At 49.9% G+C, this 23332-nt stretch overlaps 1 protein-coding gene across 2 annotated transcripts in view; it reads right to left on the reverse strand.

The window, feature by feature from the left end:
* Positions 1–12725, reverse strand: part of CAPN8 (calpain 8) — a 56102-nt gene extending 43377 nt beyond the window's left edge. For both annotated transcript variants that reach the window (XM_058669215.1, XM_058669216.1), the window contains exons 1-2: positions 12459–12725; positions 7111–7180 (exon numbers count right to left, since the gene is read on the reverse strand). In XM_058669215.1, coding sequence (XP_058525198.1) covers positions 7111–7180; positions 12459–12695 — 307 coding nt within the window. In that variant the 5' untranslated portion in view covers positions 12696–12725. The remainder of the gene's footprint in view (positions 1–7110; positions 7181–12458) is intronic.
* Between the last annotated feature and the right edge of the window lie 10607 nt (positions 12726–23332).

Consider the following 23332-nt stretch of genomic DNA (forward strand, 5'->3'; position numbering starts at 1 on the left):
GGATTGTGGAACGGACTAATAATCCTCTTAAACTTTGGGTCCATCGCCGGCGTACAAATAAGCAACCTACATGAGCCGAAATACCAGACTTGGCAAGTCTTCTCAGGGACCGGGGACATTGTATGGCAGACTTCCTCTGATCAGGATGGTTTGAAAATCTGTTCAACAGGTCCCCATGGTTGACTACTCTGGTTTCTACTTTAGGTGGGCCCTTAAACATACTACTTTTAATTCTTACTGTTGGACCTTGCATTTTAAACCGTCTTCTTAGCTTTATAAGAGAACAAGTTGGAGTAGTTAAATTAATGTTAGACAGCAGTATGCTATAATTAATGAGACTTAAAAGGTGGATCTCTAGGATTAGAGATCTAATCCATAAGAAGGGGGGAATGAAGAGTGGAATTTGCTGAAATGTGTATTGAAATATGTGTTTTACTAAAATGCTGTTATAACCCTAAACTGTGGATAATCTCTTGTAAGAAGCTGAACTATTAATGGGGCCCGGCGGCGTGGCCTAGCGGCTAAAGTCCTCGCCTTGAAAGCCCTGGGATCCCATATGGGCGCCGGTTCTAATCCCAGCAGCTCCACTTCCCATCCAGCTCCCTGCTTGTGGCCTGGGAAAGCAGTCGAGGACGGCCCAAAGATTTGGGACCCTGCACCCGCGTGAGAGACCCGGAAGAAGTTCCTGGTTCCCGGCATCAGAATGGCGCGCATCGGCCCATTGCGGCTCACTTGGGGAGTAAATCATCAGACGGAAGATCTTCCTCTCTGTCTCTCCTCCTTTCTGTATATCCAGCTTTCCAATAACAATAAAATCTTAAAAAAAAAAAAAAAAGAAGCTGAACTATTCTCAGAAGCAGCCCTGACCCAGCGGTGCCGAAAACCACAGCGGCAGATGTTAACTCCCCTATCTCAACTCTGAGGGTCTTTGTAACTCCCCTATCTCAACTCTGAGGGTCTTTGTAACTCCCCTATCTCAACTCTGAGGGCAGGTGTTAACTCCCCTATCTCAACTCTGAGGGTCTTTGTAACTTCCCTATCTCAACTCTTCTACTTTACCCTCCCCAAATGAAGGAACTGTATAAAATCCTGCTTGAAATTTGCTTCGGGGCTCTTGGTTCTTGGTAGCCTCGAGCCCACACACGTGTGAATAAAACTTTTTCTTTTGCCTAAAAAAAAAAAAAGGCAGGATCTGAACACAGGGTTTTTCTTCAATGTGTAAAGCTGAAAATGAGCTAGAAAAAAAAGTGTGTTGAAAGTTATCCAACACAGCTTTTAAACTACACTATAGCCATGTCTGTGCTTCTTCATTAGTGCCCAGAGTATAATAAGTGGTATAATTATAGGTGAGGATAAGCACAAGAGATATTTGTAACAACTATTCATGTAGGTTTTATTTATTTATCTATTTGCTTTCCATATTTTCACTTTATTTGAAAAGCAAAAAGATAGAGATATGGACTGAGAGAGATCTTGCATTCATTGGCTTACTCCCCAAATGCCCGTAACAGCAGGGGCTGGCCCAGGCCAAAGTCAGGGACCCAAAACCCCATCTGGGTCTCTCACATGAGTGGCAGGGTCCCAAGCTCCAGAGTCCTCACTTTCTGACCCCCAGGGTGCACTCTAACAAAAAGCTGGATCAGAAGTGGAGGACCCAGGACTAGGCATCCAGATCGTGGGACATGGGTGCCCCAAGGGGTGTCTCAGCTGCTGGGCCCCAAGCTCACACCTGTCCATGTGATTTCTCCGACTGTATTCACACAGGCAGCTCTGCCCTTTAACCCCCGTGCCCCTTCCACTGACCCCCCTCTCCCATTCCCCTAACCCCACCTCACCTCCTCTCAAACTCTCATTCACATCTGAATGGTTGTCTGTCCCAGACCCTTTGGTTACACTGAAGGGCACAGTGCTTAGGCAAAGCACCAAGCCCTGGCAGCCAAGACAGAGGTAGCGGGAGAAGCAGACCCATCAACAAAGCCAAGAGCACACTTCAGTCCATTGGGCACCCGGAACTGTCATTCACCATTTTCTTGCCTCCAGGAGGCCTGAGCCAGCACTCTCATGAATCTTGTGAGTGGATTTGATCCTTTAAACTGTCTGAGCCCACATCCCCCCCTGCCCGATTGCTCATTTAAAAGAACCACTGGATCCCAGGGAATTGATTTGCTTCGCCCCAATCCTCAAAGGATGCCGCAGATTAAATGTGTCTGGAAAAGTGCTCTTAAAAATTCTGACATTCCCCCTCCCCCAATTACTGACTAGCAGGATGCCCCGGCCTCTGGGACACGCTGACTCATGGAGCAAAATCAGTGTCAGGGAGGTGTAGGGGAAGGTGATGAATTTAGGTCACTGCTGTTGGTTCCTTGTCTGCCTTTAGGGACATGTGAAATGATCTGGTCACTCTCTCTTCAAAACAGGAATACAGAATGCAAGATTCTATTCAGTAAACCCAGCAAGCATGAAAACGGCATCTGCCCCACAGAGGTGGAGAGAACAAACGGGTTAAAACAGACAAGCTCCCACAGCACAGTTCATGGCCCCTCTCCCAGACACAGGGAAAGCCCCCAGCAGCTGCCACAGCCAGACTCCAAAATCCTGGGCTAAACAAACTCTGTCATTTAGAAATTACCCAGTGTGTTTTAGCAGCCAAAAAAAGTAGACTACGACAACCTGCTTTCAAATGTTTTGCTAACGAAAAGAAGGCAGAAGATTTAGGTCAACAGATAAAAGCGCAGCAAGCGACCAGGGAGCCCCAGGCGCAGTGGACAGAGAATGTGTGAGACCGTACCAGGGAGCAGAGCCAGGACCCATGGGCTTGTTACCAGCTGTGCCCATCCACGGTGGTGCTCACTTTCCAGGGCTAAGGGACCCAGGGTTAACTGTCTACTAACCACAACTACTTGTCAAGCAGGTTTTATGTCCCCACAGTGTAGCTGGGAATACTGAGGCATAAAGGCCACAGTTGCTGCTCCACTTCAATCCAGCTCCCTGCTAATGCAACAACTGGGGAAGCAGCAGAGGATGCCCCAAGTACCTGGGCCCAGCACCCACATGGGACACCCAAATGAAGCTCCTGATTTCTGTCTTCAGCCTGGTCCTGTCCCAGCCATTTGGGTAGTAAACCAGCAACAGATGGAAGATCTCTTTCTTTCTTTCTTTCTCTCTCTCTCTCTCTCTCTCTCTCTGTATAACTCTACCTTTCAAATAAATAAAAATACTAAAAAAAATAAAAACAATGGGCTCATTACCTAGTTGATACCTCACCCTCTGACTATATTAACTGGTCCAAGTTTTAAGCAAAGACACACTACTGCAATACATCAGAGTTCTTTCCTGGGATGTGTAAAGCCACAGCTGATGTAGATGCTCCTGGGGCAAAGCCCAGGACCTCTCGTGGGCATGTCATGCGCAGCCTGTCTGCAAAGGATGAGAACAAAGCCAGTCCACAGAGACCAGCAGGGGCTGAGAGCTGGGCAGGCACAGAGACCTCAAGAGGTGCTGGGCCACCCACGGAGCAGAATGCAAGGGAGGGACAGGGCTGAGCAATGGAAAGACAGGCTGGGTGTGTACAGCTCCCTGAGCGACGGGCAGCACAAGTGTCCCCTGGAAGAGGCACTTGTAGATGTGTTCTGCCTGGTCCCGCACAAGGTAACCCATCCTCACATAAGGTGGTCTGCACTCTAGGGGGGCTCTGTACGTGGGCGGCTCCTGCTGGACCTGGTGACCATGGATTCAGCTGAGAAAGTAGAGCAAAGAAAAGCTGGAGTTGCAGAAGACAGCGTCTTTAAAGAACTCGCCTCCTCAGGTGGCAAGAGGTCTGAAGTCCAGGAAGAGCTGTGATCTCAGAGCTCTTTTATCCATGGGTGCTCAAAGAATTACTTGTGCAGAGTCAAAACTATTGTGCCCTCCTGCAAACACCGGGCAGCCCCAGGAGAAATCAGACAGTACAGTAAGAATTACATGCAGCAACAGGTCCCTTAACCCCACAGCCTCCTCAGCCTTCATTTTCTTATAATTATGCCTCCAAGGACAGCCAGCTTCTGGGCTGCTGGCAAGCAGAAGGCCTGAAAGCTCAGTGTGTGCATGGACACAAGGCATCATCAGGCACACGTCAAGGATGAGCTGGGACCATTAGGAGGTCAGGACTGCGGACAGCCCACCCTGCCTGTGCGTCAGACCTGCCGACCAACACCTTCACCCTGGCCATGATGTGGGAACAGAGAGATTAGGTGTGATGCTCTTCCTCAGAGCAGAGAAGAGAGAATAAATCCAGCATCCAGTGACAGGAGACAGGACAGATTAGCTGAGCTGCCGCCGTACAATACACAGAGTGGGTAAAAAAGAAAAGGCTCTCTACAGACTGACAGAAAGATCTCCAAGATAGTGTATTCAGTGAATTAACCGCAAAAAAAAAGGCAAAGGTGTCAACACAGTGCTGTCTCAGTACAAGAGAGGAAGACAAATTAGAATATGTATTTCTATTTGCTTGAATTTGCATAAGAAAGCACTGAACTGATTTTTCTAGGTGGTTGCAAGGCAGTGAGCAATGCTTTCAAGGCCTTTCAAGGCCTATCTCTCAGTGGTATTAAAATGATTATGAAATAATAACTATGAAAGAGATATTTTCATGACATAAACCAAACATTAGAAAAACGGAGAGCAGACCCACTGTCCAGGGCTGGACTCTGTTAAATCTCTCCACAATTGAGCTGTGTCTCAGGGCCAGGCCCGTGCTCACCTCTCCCAGGCCACACGGGTTTGCTGTGGGGTGCAACTGGTTCCCCATCCTGACCATCAGTTGCAGCCTCGGGCCTGTGAGACCCACTTTTCTGCTTAGTGAGACTCAATCTGCTTCCAGACCCACAGAACTGGTCCCAAGGGGCAAGTGTGACGGCTCAATTTGCTTATCCCCCACCTGCAAGTGTCAACATCCCATATGGATGCTGATTTGTGTCCCAGGTACTCCACATCCCAACCAGCTCTCTGTTTGTGGCCTAGGAAAGCAGCAGACAACAGTTCAAAGCCTTGGGATCCTGCACCTGTGTGGGAAACACAAAAGAGGCTCCTGGCTCCTGGTTTCAGATCGGCCACTAGGGGAACAAACCAGCAGACGGAAGATCATTCTCTGTTTGTCCTTGTCTCTGTAAATCTGCCTTTCCAATACAAATAAACAGATCTTTAAAACAAAACACAAAAAACTGATCCCAAGCACCTGGCCCCTTTCAGGAGGTTGGACTCAATGGCCCTTTCCATCTGCTCAGTATAAACCACCTCCCCCACCGGAGTGGGTGTTGGGCCTTGTGGTTAAGTCACCTGCAGCCCACACCAGAGTGCCTAGCTCCAGCTCCCCATTTCAGCTTCCTGCTAATGGACACCCAGGGAGGTGGCAGTGATGGTTTGCATAATTGATTCCCTGCCATGCGCACAGAAGACCTTGACTGAGCTCCTGGCCCCAGGCCCAGCTCCAGCCATCGCAGGCATTTGAAGAGGGAAACTGTGGATGAAGCAGACCTTCTGTCTCTGTCTTCTCTTTTTCCCTTTTTCTTTCTCCCTCCTTCCCTTTCTTTCTCACTCCCTCCCTCATAAATCATAAAATAAAACAAACTTTTAAAGAGCCTACCACCACAGCAGCCGGGCTCACCCAGGGCAGACACCATCACAGCACTTGCTCTTGATGAGAGCGGGATTCTGAGAGGGCGCTGGGTGTGTTTCCTGCACTTCAAGCCTCCATCAGCTATATATTCTCTTCATGGTAACCCGGGGAACCCCCTTTCTTCAGAAACCTTCTCTTCTCCTTGGAAAATCTATCCAAGCCAATCAATATGGAGGCACTTATTAAATGCTTTCCCCCAAAGTTAAACATCTTTCACCAGGAACTGTTAAAAACCTACCTCCAAAGGTGCATTTTCCTGAGAGCCAGGCTCAATTAGGCTAAACATTTGGCTTGCAGTGAAAAACCAGCACGCGCTTATCCAGAGCAAGAAAAGGTCAGAACACAGCACCGTGCGCACCTTCTCAAAAAGCCTGGGAGCCGGGCTGCGAGTTTTCAGGGAACAGGGCACATGCTGGTGGTACCCCGATTGTTCCTGCTGCTTTCCGACTCTTTGCCATCAAGCTGGCCAAGGCCTATTTGCTGAGCTCATTAAAGGAAAGGACATTGAAAGCATTTAAAAGAAAAGGCTCGGCAATTTTCAACATTGTCAGTTTCCAGCAGGCTGGAGAGAAAATGTTTTCCTAGCTGGAACAGGGAGGACAAGGAAGGAAGGCGGAAAAAAAATCTCCCTAAAAAAAGCAACAACAGAGGTTGCAGAATCGCTGTGGGTGCTGAGGTTTGTGTGTGCTTTGCTCATTTTCACCAGGCAGATACATCTCTTCTCACCTTCATTTGCAGTTCTCGATTTTGCAGCTGTTGTTGGACAATGATTGGTAAGCCCAGCAAATCCCACCCGGGATTGTGCTGTCCCATCAACTCTAAATTATGGTCTAACTCCACTCAGGGATGCCCAACTGTGAGGCTTACAGTTACCCACACGCTCACCTGTTAGCCAGGAGAGCCTTGCTTTACAACCATCAGGGCTGGAACTTGCCAAGCAAAATGAGATTATTTCCTTAAGCTTAATCACACCTGAACTGGAAGAGCTATGATGGGTTAGAAAATGGCGATTCTTGATTCTGGGATCCCAAGCCCACAAAAAATGGCTAGAAAAATAAGATTCTTCTGCCCTTACTCATTATGAAAGCCTCTATGATGATGGCCCATAATTACAGAGACTTGGTCATTCCAGGAGGTAAATTATGTCTGCTTAAAGATAACCATTACAAAAACATGGTACTCATTGTACTCTGCTAAATGCATGTAAATCTGTCTTGTTAGTCCTCGCATGAAGGGGGTTGAATGAGCTGATGGACAAAATCTCTTATTAGAGGAAACCAAAAGACAGTGTCAGCTTTCAGACCCAGAGTAACACATGCAGTCCAGAGAATACAAACTCATATGGGTAAATCATGTACATAATGTGGCTGGTAATGTCTAACTTAATCTGATCTTGCTCATGGCAAACACACGCCCAACCCTCCCCAGAACAAACAGAGTTGTCCCCAGCTACTCACCCAGACCACCCTGGCAAATGTCTGTACGTGTGGCTCCGCCCACGATGAACTGGGGCCTGCGACACAACTCCTGGAAGTGATTTGGAAAGAATACAGTCACCAGGCGCCTGTCATGGTGGCCACATCAGTCACAGAACTCGAAGCTGGAGAAACTGGAGGATCATCTACTGCACAGATGTCATCTGAGTGCCACAGGCTCCAGCAGCCCAGAGGAGAGAGGACACCCTCCCAGAGCCCCCATGGCTCAGGGGGACCAGGGTGGGAGCTGGAGCCCAGAGTCGCTGCTGGGAACAGCATTTTGATTGCACTGTGTGTTGTATGTGTTGTCTGGGTGTGAGGGAGGAGAAAGGCACCAGCTCAGATAACAAGGTGATGACATGGGTCCTCACCCATCCTGACACCACCCCTATTTACACAGAGAGAATTAGAGCAACATTTAGTAAAGTGCCTTGCACCCTGCGGATACTTGTTAAGTACCTGACTAAGTGGTAATGATCCCTTGTGCAGATGGAAACACTGAGGTGTCAGGAAGTGCCACTGGCAGAAATACCATCCCCAAGCTGACCTACACTTCCACCACTCCCCCACCTCAGCCCTCACCTGCCTGCAGGCCAGCTCTGCCTGGGCACAAGGAAGTGCACTTTAGAGCTTTCCATCTTCATTTCCTGGTTAGGGTTTATTCTGTTGCCCACTCTACCCACAGCACTCTGCACCACTGCAAACAGGGGGAAGAGGGGAGCAGAGTGACACGAGGACAAGATGGAAATAAAACACTTGACCTTAAACTGCTTCCAGGCTATGTGGGAAGCCAGGACTGACATTTGTAACACAGTCAGAGGCAAAGGGCTACTGCATAGTAACGGGGTGTAGACACCCTAAAAAGAAATGAGAAGTGTCCAAGCTGACGTAATGGTGCAAGGCTGCCAGGTAGGATTCAGGGCAGGGTGCTTGGCACATTCCACACTGTAGGGCCTGGACAAAGTCCCAATGCTGCTTCTGAATCCAGCTTCCTGTTAACGTGCACCCCAAGCGGCAGCAAGGAGTCCAAGGCATGGTCTCAGGGCTGTTGGCTACGTGGAAACCTGCCCTCCCAACCAGGACATTACCGTAGTCCTGGTATGGCCAAAAGTCCTGGTCTCACCTTCCAAGTATGTTCTCAAGGAGACCCATGGGGTCTTCCATCTTCATCAACATCACATCTATTTCAACTACATTACGCAATCCAGCACAACCTGGCCCACTAGATGGTTCTAGCTTGGCCACATTACCCACACTGTTCTCTCACCTCTAGTGACAATAGACTCCTGCCACCTGAGTGTGCTTCCACAGCCCAGTGCCTCTGCTCATGCCTGGGTCCTCTCTGTGGTCCCTGCCAAAGACCCTCCCCTATCCCAACTCCAGCTCACCCGTAACTAGTTTCCTTAAACATGTTCAACTGCTTCTCCCCCTGAGCTCCCGCACATGCTATCCAGTTGACATGTGTGAATCTCACCCTCTGGACATTCTGTCTGGTAACAAACACTGGAGATACCTCATTGTAGGAAGCATTTATCCATTATCTCATTCAAATCTCCCAAAAACTCAATCAGACAGAAAACACTATTGTGTCCATTACATCCATGAGAAAACTGAGTCTCGGGGAGATTTATAACTTCCCTGTAGTTATCCTGCTAGCAGAGGCAGGAAGAGAACCACAATCCCTTGCACCTAACACCCAAGTCCTTGCTCCTAACTGCTCTGCTGCCGGCCAGCCGGCCACTTGTCCATTTGCCTCCCTCAGAAAGCTGAGGGCCGCAGAATCCTCTTGAGCACCTTCACACAACCAGCAGGTAATAAATCATGGCTGGACTGAAAACTCCAGGTTCACAACTACATGAGGGAGCACCAGGACAAAGATCAGAAGTCCCAGACACACGCTTCTTCTCCCTCCCCCTGATGCTGGCCACCCACTGTTTCTCTTCACTGAGCTCCTTGTTATGCAACTGAGATGGCCTTACCTATACCTCTCTGTATCTCTCCAAAAGATCAATAAACTACTTAATTGCCGAAAGTAGACACTTCAGAAAAGAGCATCATTGACTGGTCCATGCCAGGTTCTGTTCACACCAGCTATTTCTCAAACTCAGGGGCACTGACCCAGTGCGCGGGAAGGCCCAGAGAAAAGGACAGGAGAAGTACCTGCTAGGAGCACTCCCCGATCCTGCACAGACAGTCATTGTGCTTGTGAGGAGATTAGTGTCCTTGCACAAAAGCAGTGGGAACAAGTGCCTTAGAAGTATGAGTAACCAAGAGCTCATCCTGAGAACTCCAGCTTGACCTTGAGATCTGTATCTGGGCAAACTTGTCATCCAACCCTTAGGACAGGAGCCCAAGCAAACCCTTTGCTTAGCAGCTTCAGACCACACAGATCCACCCAGCAGAAATATTAGGTCCAAGTTTACAAGTTCAGAAAACATCTACATGCCCATCTTTATTTATAAGGAGAGGGCAAAAGCATAATACGTGGCACAGAATATGTAATTACCTACAACCTATAATATGTAACATATAATGTAGATCCCAGCTCCTTCTCCCCAAAGGCGGGAAAAAAACAACATTTCAGGGGAAGCTTCTGGACAGCTGACATCAAGTTCTCCCCAAGAAATCAGAAATAATCCTTAAAAGTTGAATAAAAGCAAGTGAAGGGAGAAAAAAAAGCCTCCTGATACAAAAATTAGCAAAGGATTTGAATAGACATTTCTCCAATAAGATCTGGAAATGATCAATGCTCACTAAGTACATGAAAAGATGGTCAACATCATGAATCGTTTAGGAAAATGCAAATCAAAGGCACAATGAGATATATCTCACAACCACGAGGATGGCCACTAACAAGAAGACATAAGGAACAAATGGTAGCAAGCAAGCGGGAAAACTGGAATCCTGTGTACTGTTGGTGGTAATGTAAGATTCTAGAGCCACTATGTAAAACGGTGTGGCCATTCCTCAAACCCTGAAAATAGCATTGCCCATGATCCAGCAATTCCATTTCTGGGTATCTAACAAAAGAACAGATCTCAGAGATATTTGCACACCTGCATTCTTAGCTGCATAATGTACAGCAGCCAAAAGATGGAAGCAACCCACATCTCCACCAAAGGATGAGAGAAGAATATGTACAGAAAACTACTCAGCCTTAAAAAAAAAAAAAAAGAAGAAGGAAGGGGCAAGAATTGTGGCTCAGTGTGCAAGGCTGCCACCTGCATCATGAGTGCCTGTTGGAGCCCTGACTGCTCTGCTTCTGATCCAGTCAGCTAATGTGCCTGGAAAGGCAGCAGGGACTTATCCATGTGTTGGGTACCTGCCATCCACAAGGGAGACCAGGATGAAGCTCTGAGCTCCAGACTATGGCCTGGACCAGCTCCTATCATTGCAGCCATGTGGAGAGTAAACCAAAGATTGGAAGTTCTGTCCCTCACCCTTTGCCCCAACTTCTCCCCATCTCTCTCTCAGTTTTTCAAAGAAGTAAATAAATCTATTTGAGGGCGGAGGTAGGGTGGCAAGAAGGTTCCGGCATGTGCTGCAATATGCATGAACCTTGAGGATAATAGGATAAGTGAATGAAGCTGGTCACAACAGGACAAACATATGATCTACTTACGTGAGGTACCCAGCTTGGCCAAGCTCATGGTCAGAAAGCAGAATGGTGGCTTCAGGAGACTGGGGTGAGAAAGCACAGAGCACTGCCATCTGATGGGTCTCAAGTGTCAATTTTGCAAGGTGACTAGCATTCTGGAGATGCGGGGATGGCAATGATTGCACAACAGTAGAAATGGCACTGATGCCACTGAACAGGACCCCTAAAAGTGGCTAAGGTGTCAACCCCTATGCTGCGTGGACTTTACCACAAGTTAAAAATAAGGAAGTAAATTCAACTTGAAACACACTACACACCTGGATACCCCAATCAGCTCACAGGACCTCCCCTGCCTCCAAACCCCAAGAGACTTCTTGGGAGAGAAAAATGAAGCACTTAGGAGCAGGCTGCTTTCCTCAGGGTCCAGCACAATCTGGTAGAGGCAGACTGAGGATGTTCATGGACCCAGGAACCTGCTCAACAGCTTGCGTGATCTTGGGAGACACAGTCTCACTTGTGTCTTCAGGACCTGAGCAGGATCCGGGCCTGAAGAAGCCACATGATCATTCCTCACGGGTGGCTGGCAAAGGAGAGGTCAATACTGGACACACATTTGTTCATTCCACACACACACCTAAAAACTGCCCACAGGAGTCCTTCAGGTCCACTTCTCAAGGTTCACCAACTCAGGTCCTGGATTTTGCAGCTTATACAATCTGAGAGTTTTATGTGCATAAGGATAGTGATACCAGAGAGACACAAGTCACTGTGGTGAGGAGGGGAAGGCTCTGAGGATTTCAGGGGAAATATGGGAGAGCTGGGCTTAGCGAACTGCCACCAAAGGACAGCTGGAGACCCTGATGCTGCAAATGTCCCTTGGGATACCTGAGTACCCTAGCAGAGTGCTTACATATGGAATTAGATGGCTTCCACAGAGAAAGTGGAGGTCATTTCCCAACAGCAATTATGGCTGAAAGACCTTGCAAGAGAGTTAACACCCATCTATCAGAAAAGCAGGATTCAGGGCAGAGCAGTTGCCAAGTGACTCCTGCAGCCCACAGCAGAGTGCCTGAGGGTGAGTCCCAGCTCTGCTTCCAATTCCAGTTTGCACAAATAGGAACCCTGGGAGGCACTCGTTGATGGCTTAAGTACTTGGATTTGGGGAGCACACCTCTCCCTTTCCTGATTTTGAGCTTTGGGTACTCAATAAATGCAGCCCTTGACTTGCACCTGCATCCACAGAGCCATGGCTTTCACCCACCTTCACTCCCCAACCCCGGCTGAGCAGTGACAAATCATGACCTTAAGCAACCCTGCACCACATCTAGTCCTGGTTTGGTTTGCCCCACTGTGCTCTAGCTCCAGGGGCATGGGCAACACCTACCATCTTTTCTGTGTTTGCCAGGCACCATAATCAGATTTCTCTCTGGCTTATCTCCCAGAAAAGCAATATGCTAATGGCATACCATCACAGATGAGAAAACAGGTTATCTGTCCCAAATGGAACAAGATTCAAATCTAGCCTGTTTCTGGTTCCAGAGCCCAAGTCAGTCCTTTGCTCCAGTCCTCTCTGTCTCTGAAAAGAACTTTAAAAGCTTCAGAAACGGAGAGATTTGAGACGTGGGGTTCAGGAACCTGAGATGTATAGTCATGACGCCTTCCTCATATCCCTTGGACCAGACCCCATAGGCCCTCCATCCTGCCTAACACTCAGCACAGGCCACCCCCTTACCGTGGGCCGTTTCCAGATGATTCCTTGGGTTTGGGGGGAGTGCGGGCCCAGTTCCTTGTATCCCAAAGCAGATGGACAGGCTGGGAACTCTGGGTCCTTAAATAGGACCCCTGAGTCCAGGCACTGTTGCCTCAGGGTCTCAAAGTCCTGATCCAGGTACTTCACGGCATTCTGGCTGGAGCCAAGACCTTGGGCAACAGCCCGCCGCTTGGATACACCGGCTGCCAGGGCTGCCATGGCCGAGGGCTCTGCAGGCTGGCTACACCAGGCAGAACTGCTGCCCTCTCAGACACCTGTGCCACTGGGAGGGGAGCTATAAGGCAACGTGGATGGAGGTGGAGCTGGTAAACATTCTCACCCCAGGGCCTGCTCCAGAGGGACGTGAGTCACAGTCAGAAACAAATATGTACCCAAGGTGCACAGGTCCCTGCCCCACCTCCTCCATCTGGCTTTCATAGATAACTTGAACCATCAGCCCAAGGAGTCCATTAGGAACCCAACCACCTCTTCTCAGTAAGACCTACTTGGCTGGCATCAGCCCCAGGGACTGCAACCTGAAGGCTGGTGGCCTGATTTGAAGCAGCTCTTCCAAGCAGGGAAGCTTGGCTCCCTCATTTCCAGGGATGGGGAAGACACAGTCTCAGAGTGACACACTGTGTAGATTCACAGTAAATCACGTTGGAGGGAAGAGTTGCCTGCCAGGCCTCCCATCCTAGCTATTCCAGGAATTGGCTCTGTTACCTTGAGCGTGTTCCTTAATCCCTCCCCCCTTTAATTCATTCAAATGCAAAGTGGTAGATGATAGGAAAGCCTCCTTCTCAGAGTTCTGTGAAAGAGTGATGAGATTGTGCATGTAATTGTACATACCCAGGAACCACCAGCTTGCCATGGCACCTGGCAGCCAGCAACTGGAAGAAAAGCCTGGGGCAATCTGGGGGGCTTTGGTTCTCATCCCAGAAGTGACTTACAGACTGTGCGACCTTGGATGAGTTGCAGCTCCCAGGGTTTCAGCCCTCAGTGCTTTGTCAACCCCGCAAGGATGTGGATGGTCACATCAATGGTTTTTTACTTTGGTGTGCATGCAAAGCTGGAAGATGGTCTCTCAAAGATACCAGGTTCTAATCCTTAGAAAGCATAAATGGTAATTCATCTGGGAAAAGGTTTTTGTAGGTACAATTGACAATCTTGAGATGGGGAGCTTATCCTGGCCTTAACAGCCACAGTGTTCTTGTAGGAGGAAGGCTCGGGAGCCGACAGCAGGAAGTACTGTGACTCAGGGAAACACAGCAGGGCCTTCTGACCTGCAAAAGAACATATCTCTTATTGTTTTTAACATCACTTTGTGGAATTTATGGCAACACCCACAGGAAACTGATGTCATATGACAAGAATTCCCTGGAACGCTTAGCCTAAAATGCTGAATCCAGAGTGTGCTCTCAGCCTTGTGGCTTAGATGCCTGCATCCCACATCAGGTCCTGGGTTTGCTTCCTGCCAGTGAACATCCTGGGAGGTCGCAGTGGTGGCCTGAGTAACTGGGCTGCTGCCACTCAGGTAAGAGTCCCCGAGGAAAGTCTTAGTTGCCATCCAGCTCCACTCCAGCCATGTGGGCATCTGAGAAGCAAGCCAGCAGGTGGCAGTACTCTCTGTCTCTCAAATAAATGTAAATGTTGCCATCCTAATAAGTCCTACCATTGCCCACCTCTACCCCAAAAATGGCAAATTCTGACTCAGCGGTTCTGAAGCAGCCGTCACCCAAAAACGATGACTACACAGGGCTCCAAGAACCACACCCTGGGAAATTCTAGATGGCTGACCGCTGAGGCTCCAGCTCAGACCTTCCAAGTCAGCAAAGTTCATGTCTTAAGCACTTAGCCAGGTAGGTCTAAGACAGCACAGAAAGGAAGAGCTACTCACCAAGTGGCCAGGAAAAAAATGCGATGTCCAACTGCTACCAGAAACTGCAGGTCAAAATGGCCTTCAGAGGTTCCAGGGAGCAGTGGAAGGACTTACAGGAACCCCTGGGATGGAGAAGCTCCATTTCATCCTCTCCACACAGCCCTTCCCTTGGCTCAACCCCTGCCACTAGAAAACCCAGCCCAGGGCCAAGGCCACAGCTACCTGGTCTTACTACAGGAGCTCCTTCCCTTTCCTGAAACCAGACCACAATCCCCATTCACACACCAATACCACACCCCCTCAGGCTGGAGGGAAATCCCAGTATTTTTATTAACCCATGTGGGAAAGGAAAGGAATGGCTGTTTTTTATGTAAGTTTATTTCTTGGAAAGGCAGACATCTATCTGCTGGTTCACTCCCCAGGAATGGCCGCACAAGCCTGCGCCGGGCTAGGAGTACAGTCAAGAACTGAGAACTCCATCTGGGTCTCCCATGTGGGTGCCAGGAACCCAAACACTGGGGTCATCATTTGCTGTCTCCTGGGCGCATTCACAAGCAGTGGAATCAGAAGTAGGGGTAGAACTCCCATAGGGCATGCAGGCATCCAAGGGGTGCCTTAACCCACTACACCACAAAGCCAACTCCAAGGGAATGGTTTGTTTTTTATTTTGCTTTGTTTTACTTCTCAATCTGCATCTCATGTGGCGCTTCAACCACTTTCTCCCTGTTAGTTATTTAAAACAGTGATAGAGTCCTAGTTCTAGTTCACAGGATATTACGATATTATTACGCGCAGCTAATTCCTGCGACCTGGTTCTTTACCATGAGCTGAAAACACCAGACTAAACAAAGTATCTTAGGTTTATTCCAGTGGGGCAGGAACAGGATGGAGGGGAAGGGGAAAGGGAGGGGGGAAAGGGAGGCCAGAAGAAGAAGAGGGGGAGAGCAAAGAAGAGAGGAGAGAGCCACACCTGGGGGCCTTTTTGTCTGCCAGGTGTGGGGGGTGGGGATTGGGAGGGATTGAGGGCAAGCCCCAAGGGATTGGCAACTGCAGGTGAATGCCTAGGGATGATTGGCGAGTGGGCGGAGTTGGGGAAGGGGCTGGAAGATTGGGGGTGGGATTCTCAGGTGGAATGCCAGGTTACATCTGATTGGTGAATGGCTGGACTGGCGCAAATTTCATGAGCTGTGAGGAAGAAGAAATGGCGCCGGGTGCAGGGTGGGATATTCGAATAACTCCTTACACTCCCCCCAGAGTAGCCATTACACACATGCTCAGTTGCGTCATTGCACTGCTCCAGTGTGAGGGCAGAACAAGCCTCACAGCCCAAAAGACTGAGCAGATGGGCCCTGCCTCCAGACCCATCCTTCCTCCCTGTTCTTCCTGGCTCACTCTGCCTTCCTTGGATGCTGCACTCACCCTGCCCTGGGGCTTGGCACCTGCTGAGCCCTTCCCCTGAAATGCTGCTCTCCCAGCCTCACTATCTCCGTTCCTGCTCATTTCTCAGATTCAGGGACTTCAAGAGAGGCTTCCTGACTCCATCCATGCTGAGCTGTTTTTCCAGGGTGCCCACTTTCACGTAGTTCTGTACCCTCATGCTCTCAGGGCCCCTCTGTACCCCGAGGCTCTGATCTCCACAGAGACAATTCCAGGTGCTTATTTTGCTTGTGGTTGTATCCTTGAATCTAGAAGCAACTTGCAGGTCACATAAACGCTCTATAAATGCTTGCGGCATGAATAAATGTCCCCAGGCCTCAGATGTCCAGGGCAGGTGCCTGGAGAATTCACCAGGGTCTCATAGGAGCGTCTCCCATTGCTTCTTCCCTATCGCTCCCACACCACTGCCTTCAAACACAAAATGACAAGTCCCACCTCACCTCCCTCCCACGGCAGAATAAGCGCATCTGGTAATCTTCCTGCTCTGCAAGGGAACTCCTCCAGGGTGAGTGATCTTCCCTCCCCACATTCCTAAATTACCTCACTCCCACATCCAGATGTGGGACAAACCCTCGATCATCTTGGCACGCAGGTCCGGGCTGCCACAGAGAGCGCTCTCATTTGCCCAGTCACGGAATTTTTTAAAAAAATTTTTAAATCTTTTAAATTTTTTAAAATATTTTAAAAAGGTATGGAGAGGAGCTAGAGGCCTTTGCTTCCCAACCCTTATGAACAGACAGCCCGTATCTACCTGCCATCTTACCCAGCACCTACCATGAAGCAGCAAGCACCTGCTGTCTCCATCCACCTGACAGTTCTGTCTCCAGCCTCACGCCCCTGACACCCTACTCCCTGCAGGCAAGCCCCAGGATCCAATCCAGAGCCTCAGAAGGTATGCAGACACCTCCTGACACAAACTATCCAGGTCAATAGCTCTCTCTTCCCCATCCCAGTCAAAGCCACAGACAATTCCTCCTGAGCTAAAAGATCCCCTCAGCTAGAAAGATAAGACACCCTGGCTACATGCAAGGGCCCTGCTGGACTTTCCAAGCAATGAAAGTCTGCAAAGCCTCTTGCCTGGTGGACTGCAGTCTTGGGAAACAGCTGTGTGAAGCCTGGTAGCAGAATTCTGTCTTCTGGGCTTTCAAGTTGGGAAGACTCGGGCAAGCAGGGGTAGAAGTCAGGGTTGGGGCGTGACGGAGTCCTGATCCACCACTCTCAGACAGGCAAAGACAGGCAAACACAGCCTGGCAGTTCCTCCAAATCCTAACTTTAAATGTATCATAACTCCAAGAAGCTTTCCACATCTCCCGGCTGCTCCACTTCCATTCCAGCTCCCTGCTAACGCACCGGGGACATCAGTGGAGGATGGCCCGAAGAGCTTGGCCCCTGCACCCACAGGGGAGTCCCACAAGAAGCTCCTGACTCTAGCTTCAGCATCCCAGCTATTGCTTCCATTTGGGGAGTGAACCAGATGATGGAAGATCTCTCTTGCTCACTCTCTCACTCTTTGCTGTTTCTCTGCCTTTCAAAAAAAATGAATAGATCTTTTTTAAAATAAATTAAGCTGGAAAAAGGAGGTATTAAAGTGAAGACCTTCTGTGATTCCAGCCTTCACTGCAGATCAAAGAAAACTAGTACCTTGCTACCTGACAGGCAATAAGATGGAACTATAAGATGCAACCCTATTCAACCATCCAGTTGTGTGGGATCACTCATTGCATGCTAGGTCAAGACTAGTAGCAAAGGCCCCAGGCCCTAATCAAGTCCAGCTGGAGACCAGATGAGAATGCCCCCCCAGTGGCCAGTTCAGATCCTGCTGAGCTGGTGTGAGTTGTCTAAGCAATGACACAAAAACTTACACTGGGTTAGAAGGTTCAGTCTTCGTAGCATTTCCAGTGAGTTATATTGTCAACCCAAGGTCACTCAGCTTGCAAACCGGAGCTCAAGTCTTCTAATTTCAGATTCCATGCTACTTCCAAGACATGGGACCCACATTCACCCAGGGGAAACCCTGACAGACTGTGAGGCTTGAAAAAGAGAAATCAAAACACCATTCCCCCACATTCTGCAGGCCCTTTCGTGCAGGGTAGGAGTGGGGGAGCTGAACAGATTAGTGGCAGAGCAGCACTCAAAGAGTCAGGGGTAATTCTGAAACGTGTTAAGAAGGCTTCTTGTAGGGCCCAGCGTGATAGCGTAGCAGTTCAAGTCCTTGCCTTGAATGCGGCGGGATCCCACATGGGGGCCAGTTCTAATCCCAGCAGCCCCACTTCCCATCCAGCTCCCTTCCTGTGGCCTGGGAAAACAGTCAAGGATGGCCTGAAACCTTGTGACCCTGCACCCGCATGGGAGACCCAGAAGAAGCTCCTGGTTCCTAGCTTCAGATTGGCTTAGCTCCAGCCATTGTGGTCACTTGGGGAATGAACCATCGGATGGAAGATCTTCCTCTCTGTCTCTCCTCCTTTCTGTATATCTGCCTTTCCAATAAAAATAAATATTAAAAGAAGAAGAAGTGGGCCCAGCGGCGTGGCCTAGCGGCTAAAGTCCTCGCCTTGAAAGCCCGGGATCCCATATGGGCGCCGGTTCTAATCCCGGCAGCTCCACTTCCCATCCAGCTCCCTGCTTGTGGCCTGGGGAAACAGTCGAGGACGGCCCAATGCATTGGGACCCTGCACCCGCGTGGGAGACCCGGAAGAGGTTGCTGATTCCCGGCATCGGATCGGTGCGCATCGGCCCGTTGTGGCTCACTTGGGGAGTGAAACATCGGACGGAAGATCTTCCTCTCTGTCTCTCCTCCTCTCTGTATATCTGACTTTGTAATAAAATGAATAAATCTTAAAAAAAAAAAAGAAGAAGAAGAAGAAGAAGAAGAAGAAGAAGGCGGCTTCTTGTTGGAGATGGTGTCCCAGTAAGAGCTGGGGTGTTCTCAAAGAATGATGACTGAGAAACAAGGCGGTGAGAGGGGGTGTTGGAGACAAGGGAGCAGCACGTGGGGTCCCCTGTGTACAGAACCCAGCTAGTGTCGGTGATCGGAGTGGCTGGAGGAAAGCAAGAAACAAGAGGAGAGAATGTCAAGCGTTTTGAATGCCAACAGAGGCACTTTCTGTAGAACCAGGAGGCTCTTGCTGTGGACCCATGGGAGCCAGAGATGGCTTTAATATGGTAGGGGCAATGAGAGCTGCAGGCAGCCAAGGGAATTACAGGATCCCTCCTCCATAGGCCCAGGTGCAGCTGGGGAGCGGGCAGTCAGGAGAGAGCAAGGCATAGCCCGGATGGGCCCTCAGGCTACTGTAATAGGAACAAAAACACTGATTTGGGGTTTCATGTCAGGTTCTGGGCTCAGCAACTCCCATGGAGACACCAGGAGCATGGCTTGTTCCAACACTTGGTCTTTGGTCCTGGTCCCTGACACAGGCTCCTACATCACCGGAACATCCTGGGCATGCCCATGAGGGGCTCTCTAAGGGCTCCTGGATGGGGCTGGTCACCAGAACAGCCAGGCTGTGATTAGGAGCTTAGAACATTCAGCATCACCCTCTGTCTTCCAGAAAGGGGCGAGGAACTATAGTTGGGTGATCAAGTTAATGATCAGTCATGTCCTAGTGATGGAGCCTCCACCAAAATCCTCCAACCACTGGTTTGGAAAGTTTCCAGGTGTTGTACATGTGGAGAGCCCAGAGATAGGCAAGCCCCCAGGAAGCCCCACGCCTCCTCCCCCACATCTTGCCCCCTGCTTGTATCCCACGGGTTGTGCCTAAGCTACATCCTTTAGGACAAACTGGCAACCCATCCCGCCCGAGTTCTAGGATTTGCAGCGAGGCACACAGCCTCCAGTTTTCAGCCAAGTCAGACAGAGCTGAGGAGACTCCCACCCCCAGCTCGGCCCGTGACAGAGGCAAAAGTGGGACAGTCTTGGAGAATGGAGCCTGCAACCTATGGGATCCACACTAACTGTGGACTTGTTAGTGTCCTGCTTCAGCAGAATTATGGGCCTACACACACACACACATGCTGGTGTTTGAGAGCATAGGGTATCAGAAGTGGGGCAAAGCACAAGGAGTGGAAGGCAGTGGGTGTCTCCTCTCCAGCGCTGAGTGCTGGCTCCCTGCAGACCCTGACCAATCCCACCCCGAGAGCTGGAACCTCCAGGGCTCCTGTTCAGAGCAGACTAGAGAGACTGGGATGGCCTCTGAGCGGAAATTACTTCCTAGGAAAGAGGTGGTACAAAGCCAAGAGCCCTCTGACCTAGTCTGTCCTAACTAGCACAGCCATGGGCACAGGAACCGCACATGCCCAAGTGCATAGCACAAGCCTTCACAGGACTCCCCACACCACGTGGGGGTTACAATATCAACTTTAAGTATGTTCTTGCTAGGCACAGTACCTTGTTGCGCACCTCCCTGCCCTCAGTCCTCACTGTGACATACCTGCCCCATCCACCTTCTCTTTCTCCAGTGGCCCCCCTTTTTTTTCAGCAAGTGAACTTGCCATCATTCCTTTCTCCTGACCTAAAAAAAATAGTTTTAACTTCTCTTAACCCCTATATCTCTGCCTTATGTCTCCTTTCATTTGTACAAGAAAACTCCAAGCAGAGTTTCTGGGTGAAACCACCGACCCACATGCTTCATGGCCCAAACATTCAGTCTGCATTCTCATCTTGCATGACTTGAATCAATCTTCTTTCACTTCAGGAGGCACATTCCTCAGGAAGGCCTGTGCCATGAGGGCCCCTCATAGGGTCTCCAATTCTACCGCATTACTTACAGATCCAAACTCCCACCACAAGTCCCAACACAAAGACCCTGACTGGCCCAGCATCTTCTCGTGCTGTGGCATAGCCCTTGGCCATGCTCTTTTACATTTGAAAGGCAGAGAGAGAAAAAGAGAGAGTCACTCCCATCCACTGGTTCACTCACTCCTCCAAACACTCAGGAGCCAGGAACTCCATCCAAGACTCTCTAGTGTGGTTGCCAGACACCCAGTTACCTGGGTCATCCTCACCTCCATGGGTGTGTCTTAGCAGGAAGCTGGAATAGAAAAGGGAGCCAGGACTCAAGCCTAGCACTCAATATGGAATGCAGGCCTCCCACCTCTGCCCAGAACACCTGCCCATTTTCCTCTGCCACCTTTCTGCTCAAGCCTTCAATGTGCTTCCTCTCAGCACAAGCCCTCCCTTCCCCCATGGGAAGGTCTTGGAGTCACATTCATCACCCGTAGTCACGGAGATCAGAAGTAGCCTCTAATTGGGGACGCAGGCCAACCAAGAGGCGTGGCAACACACACAGATCTATCTGTTTTACTCAGAGATGTTTTTATAAAAGGAATTTTTTAAGCCGTTAATAAGAAACACAGAGGAAGCTTCCAGACTGTTTCGAAGCCTGGAGTCTGCCTAAGTGGAAAATATTTTGAATGTGGAAAATAGAACACACATTCATGCAAACAAACAAAGCAAAACACACGCAGAAAGGAAAGATAAACTCAAGGATGTGGGGTAGGAGGAGCACAGCCATAGCTGGGACTTTTAGATGGGGCAGCAGACACAGAGAGGCTCACTAGACCGCTAATAACCTAGGCAGGAAGTTAGAGACAGCTATGCATAGGCCACTGGAGGATGTCATGATTCAAAAGTTGTTATCAATTCAGTCTTGAACATCAGCAAGAAGAGAAGAGATTCTCAGGGCAGGGAGGGAGTTGTGAGTTGCAAATCTTGCTCAAGGAGCCTCAAACCCAACAAGCCTGGATAGTGGCAGGTCCTGCCACGGGGGCAGAGAAACACCAGGGCATCCGCAGACCCTCCATCCCTCTCCCCTTGAGGGCAGCTATAGGCCACATTTGGAAATGCCCATGTTTCCCACACCAGCTCCCCACGTCCCTGGGACAGCAAGAATGTCAGCAAAATCAGGGCTCAAAGGAGGAAAACACGAGACAAGGTGCGTGTAAGCCTTCCAGTCTGCAGGGGAAACTGTCCAGAAGGAGCCTGGATGTATTATAGCCCTTTCCCAAGGCCAATTCCAAAGCAGCGCTCAAGAGTCCTCCATCAGCCACTGTTTGAACATGTGTCCTAACCAGTCCTCTTCCTGGGGATCTCTTGAGTCGCTTCCATCCCCACAGTCACAACAGAAGTACAGTTTTTCACCCTTCTGGCTTGAGCCATGGCAATAGCCGTGCAAGTGTCTCAGACCTCTCCCCACCCTGTCCCTCAGCACTGCCTGCTTCTGCACCCGGTAGCATTTCTGTGCACCCCACTATGGTGTTGCCTCATCCTCTGGCTCCAGCACAACCCAACCCACCCATGCTTCCTCTGTGTAGAACTGGCCACCGGAATCCCATGCTTCCAGTGATATGCCCAGGCTCCCTCTGGACAAGTTCCCCTGCAGACTGAAAGCGCTCTCTCCACCCTGTCCTCCCATAGGCTCCAGCGCCAATGAATGGTGAATGGTTGTCATTTTTCTGGTCCTGTGCTTCCTCCACTCCTCCCAGTGCGGTCTCGTTCCTTGTAGACAGGGAGTATACTTCTTCACTTTGGTGAGTCTATTTCCCCTGGTTTTAAACCCCTTTCTTGGGCCCAGCTTGATAACATAGTGCTTAAGGTCCTCACCTAGCATGCACCAGGATCCCATATGGCCGCTGGTTCTAATCTCGGCAGCCCCGCTTCCCATCCAGCTCCCTGCTTGTGGCCTGGGAAAGCAGGTGAGGACTGCCAAAGCCTTGGGACCCTGCACCCACATGGGAGAGCCAGAAGAGCTCCTGGTTCCTGGCTTCGGATTGGCTCAGCTCCAGCCGTTGCGGTCACTTGGGGAATGAACCATCGGATGGAAGATCTTCCTCTCTGTCTCTCCTCCTCTCTGTATATCCACCTTTCCAATAAAAAATAAATAAATCTTTAAAAAAAAAAAAAAAACTTTCTTGTGACCAGAGACCTAGCATGCAAGGACCCTGAGATGACCTAGGCCCACCCAAATCATCCAGAATCACAGCTCTATTCTAAACCCCTCTACCTAATCCCGCCTGCCCAGGCCCTTGGAGCAGGGGAGGCAGCACTGTCCAAGGTACACGTCTCCGGGAAGCCAATTCTCAGCCCATCTCAGCCACCAGGGCTCCACCAGGGAGCAGAAAGGTCTCCCCAAACGTCACAGTGGGGCTCTGCAAGACAGGGGCTTCTGTTGGGGGGTGGAGAGGAGGCGGCCCACGGCCCTGAGCACCACTGAGGATTTCTGCTTCCAGCCATGCTGAGGTCTGGACGCTGCCACCTGCCCATCTACAGCCAAGCCCAGCTGACCAGTCGAGGAGGGGCAAGAGGAGCACCCAGGAGATTTTGCAGTATAATTGAAGGGCACATATCACAACACACATCATCCTGACACTTCAGAGTGTACAGGTGCATAACGTGTGTGTGTGTGTGTGTGTGTGTGTGTGTGTGTGTGTGTGTGTCTGCTATACCCTCCACCTGACTACCTGACTACACTTCCCTGGAGGCAATGGACTGCCAGGCAAGCCACCAGCAGCCGGAAGCTAGACCAAGCTTGTAAGGTTGCACATG

Source organism: Ochotona princeps, chromosome 10 (genome assembly GCF_030435755.1).
Source record: "Ochotona princeps isolate mOchPri1 chromosome 10, mOchPri1.hap1, whole genome shotgun sequence".
NCBI classification, from domain to species: domain Eukaryota; kingdom Metazoa; phylum Chordata; class Mammalia; order Lagomorpha; family Ochotonidae; genus Ochotona; species Ochotona princeps.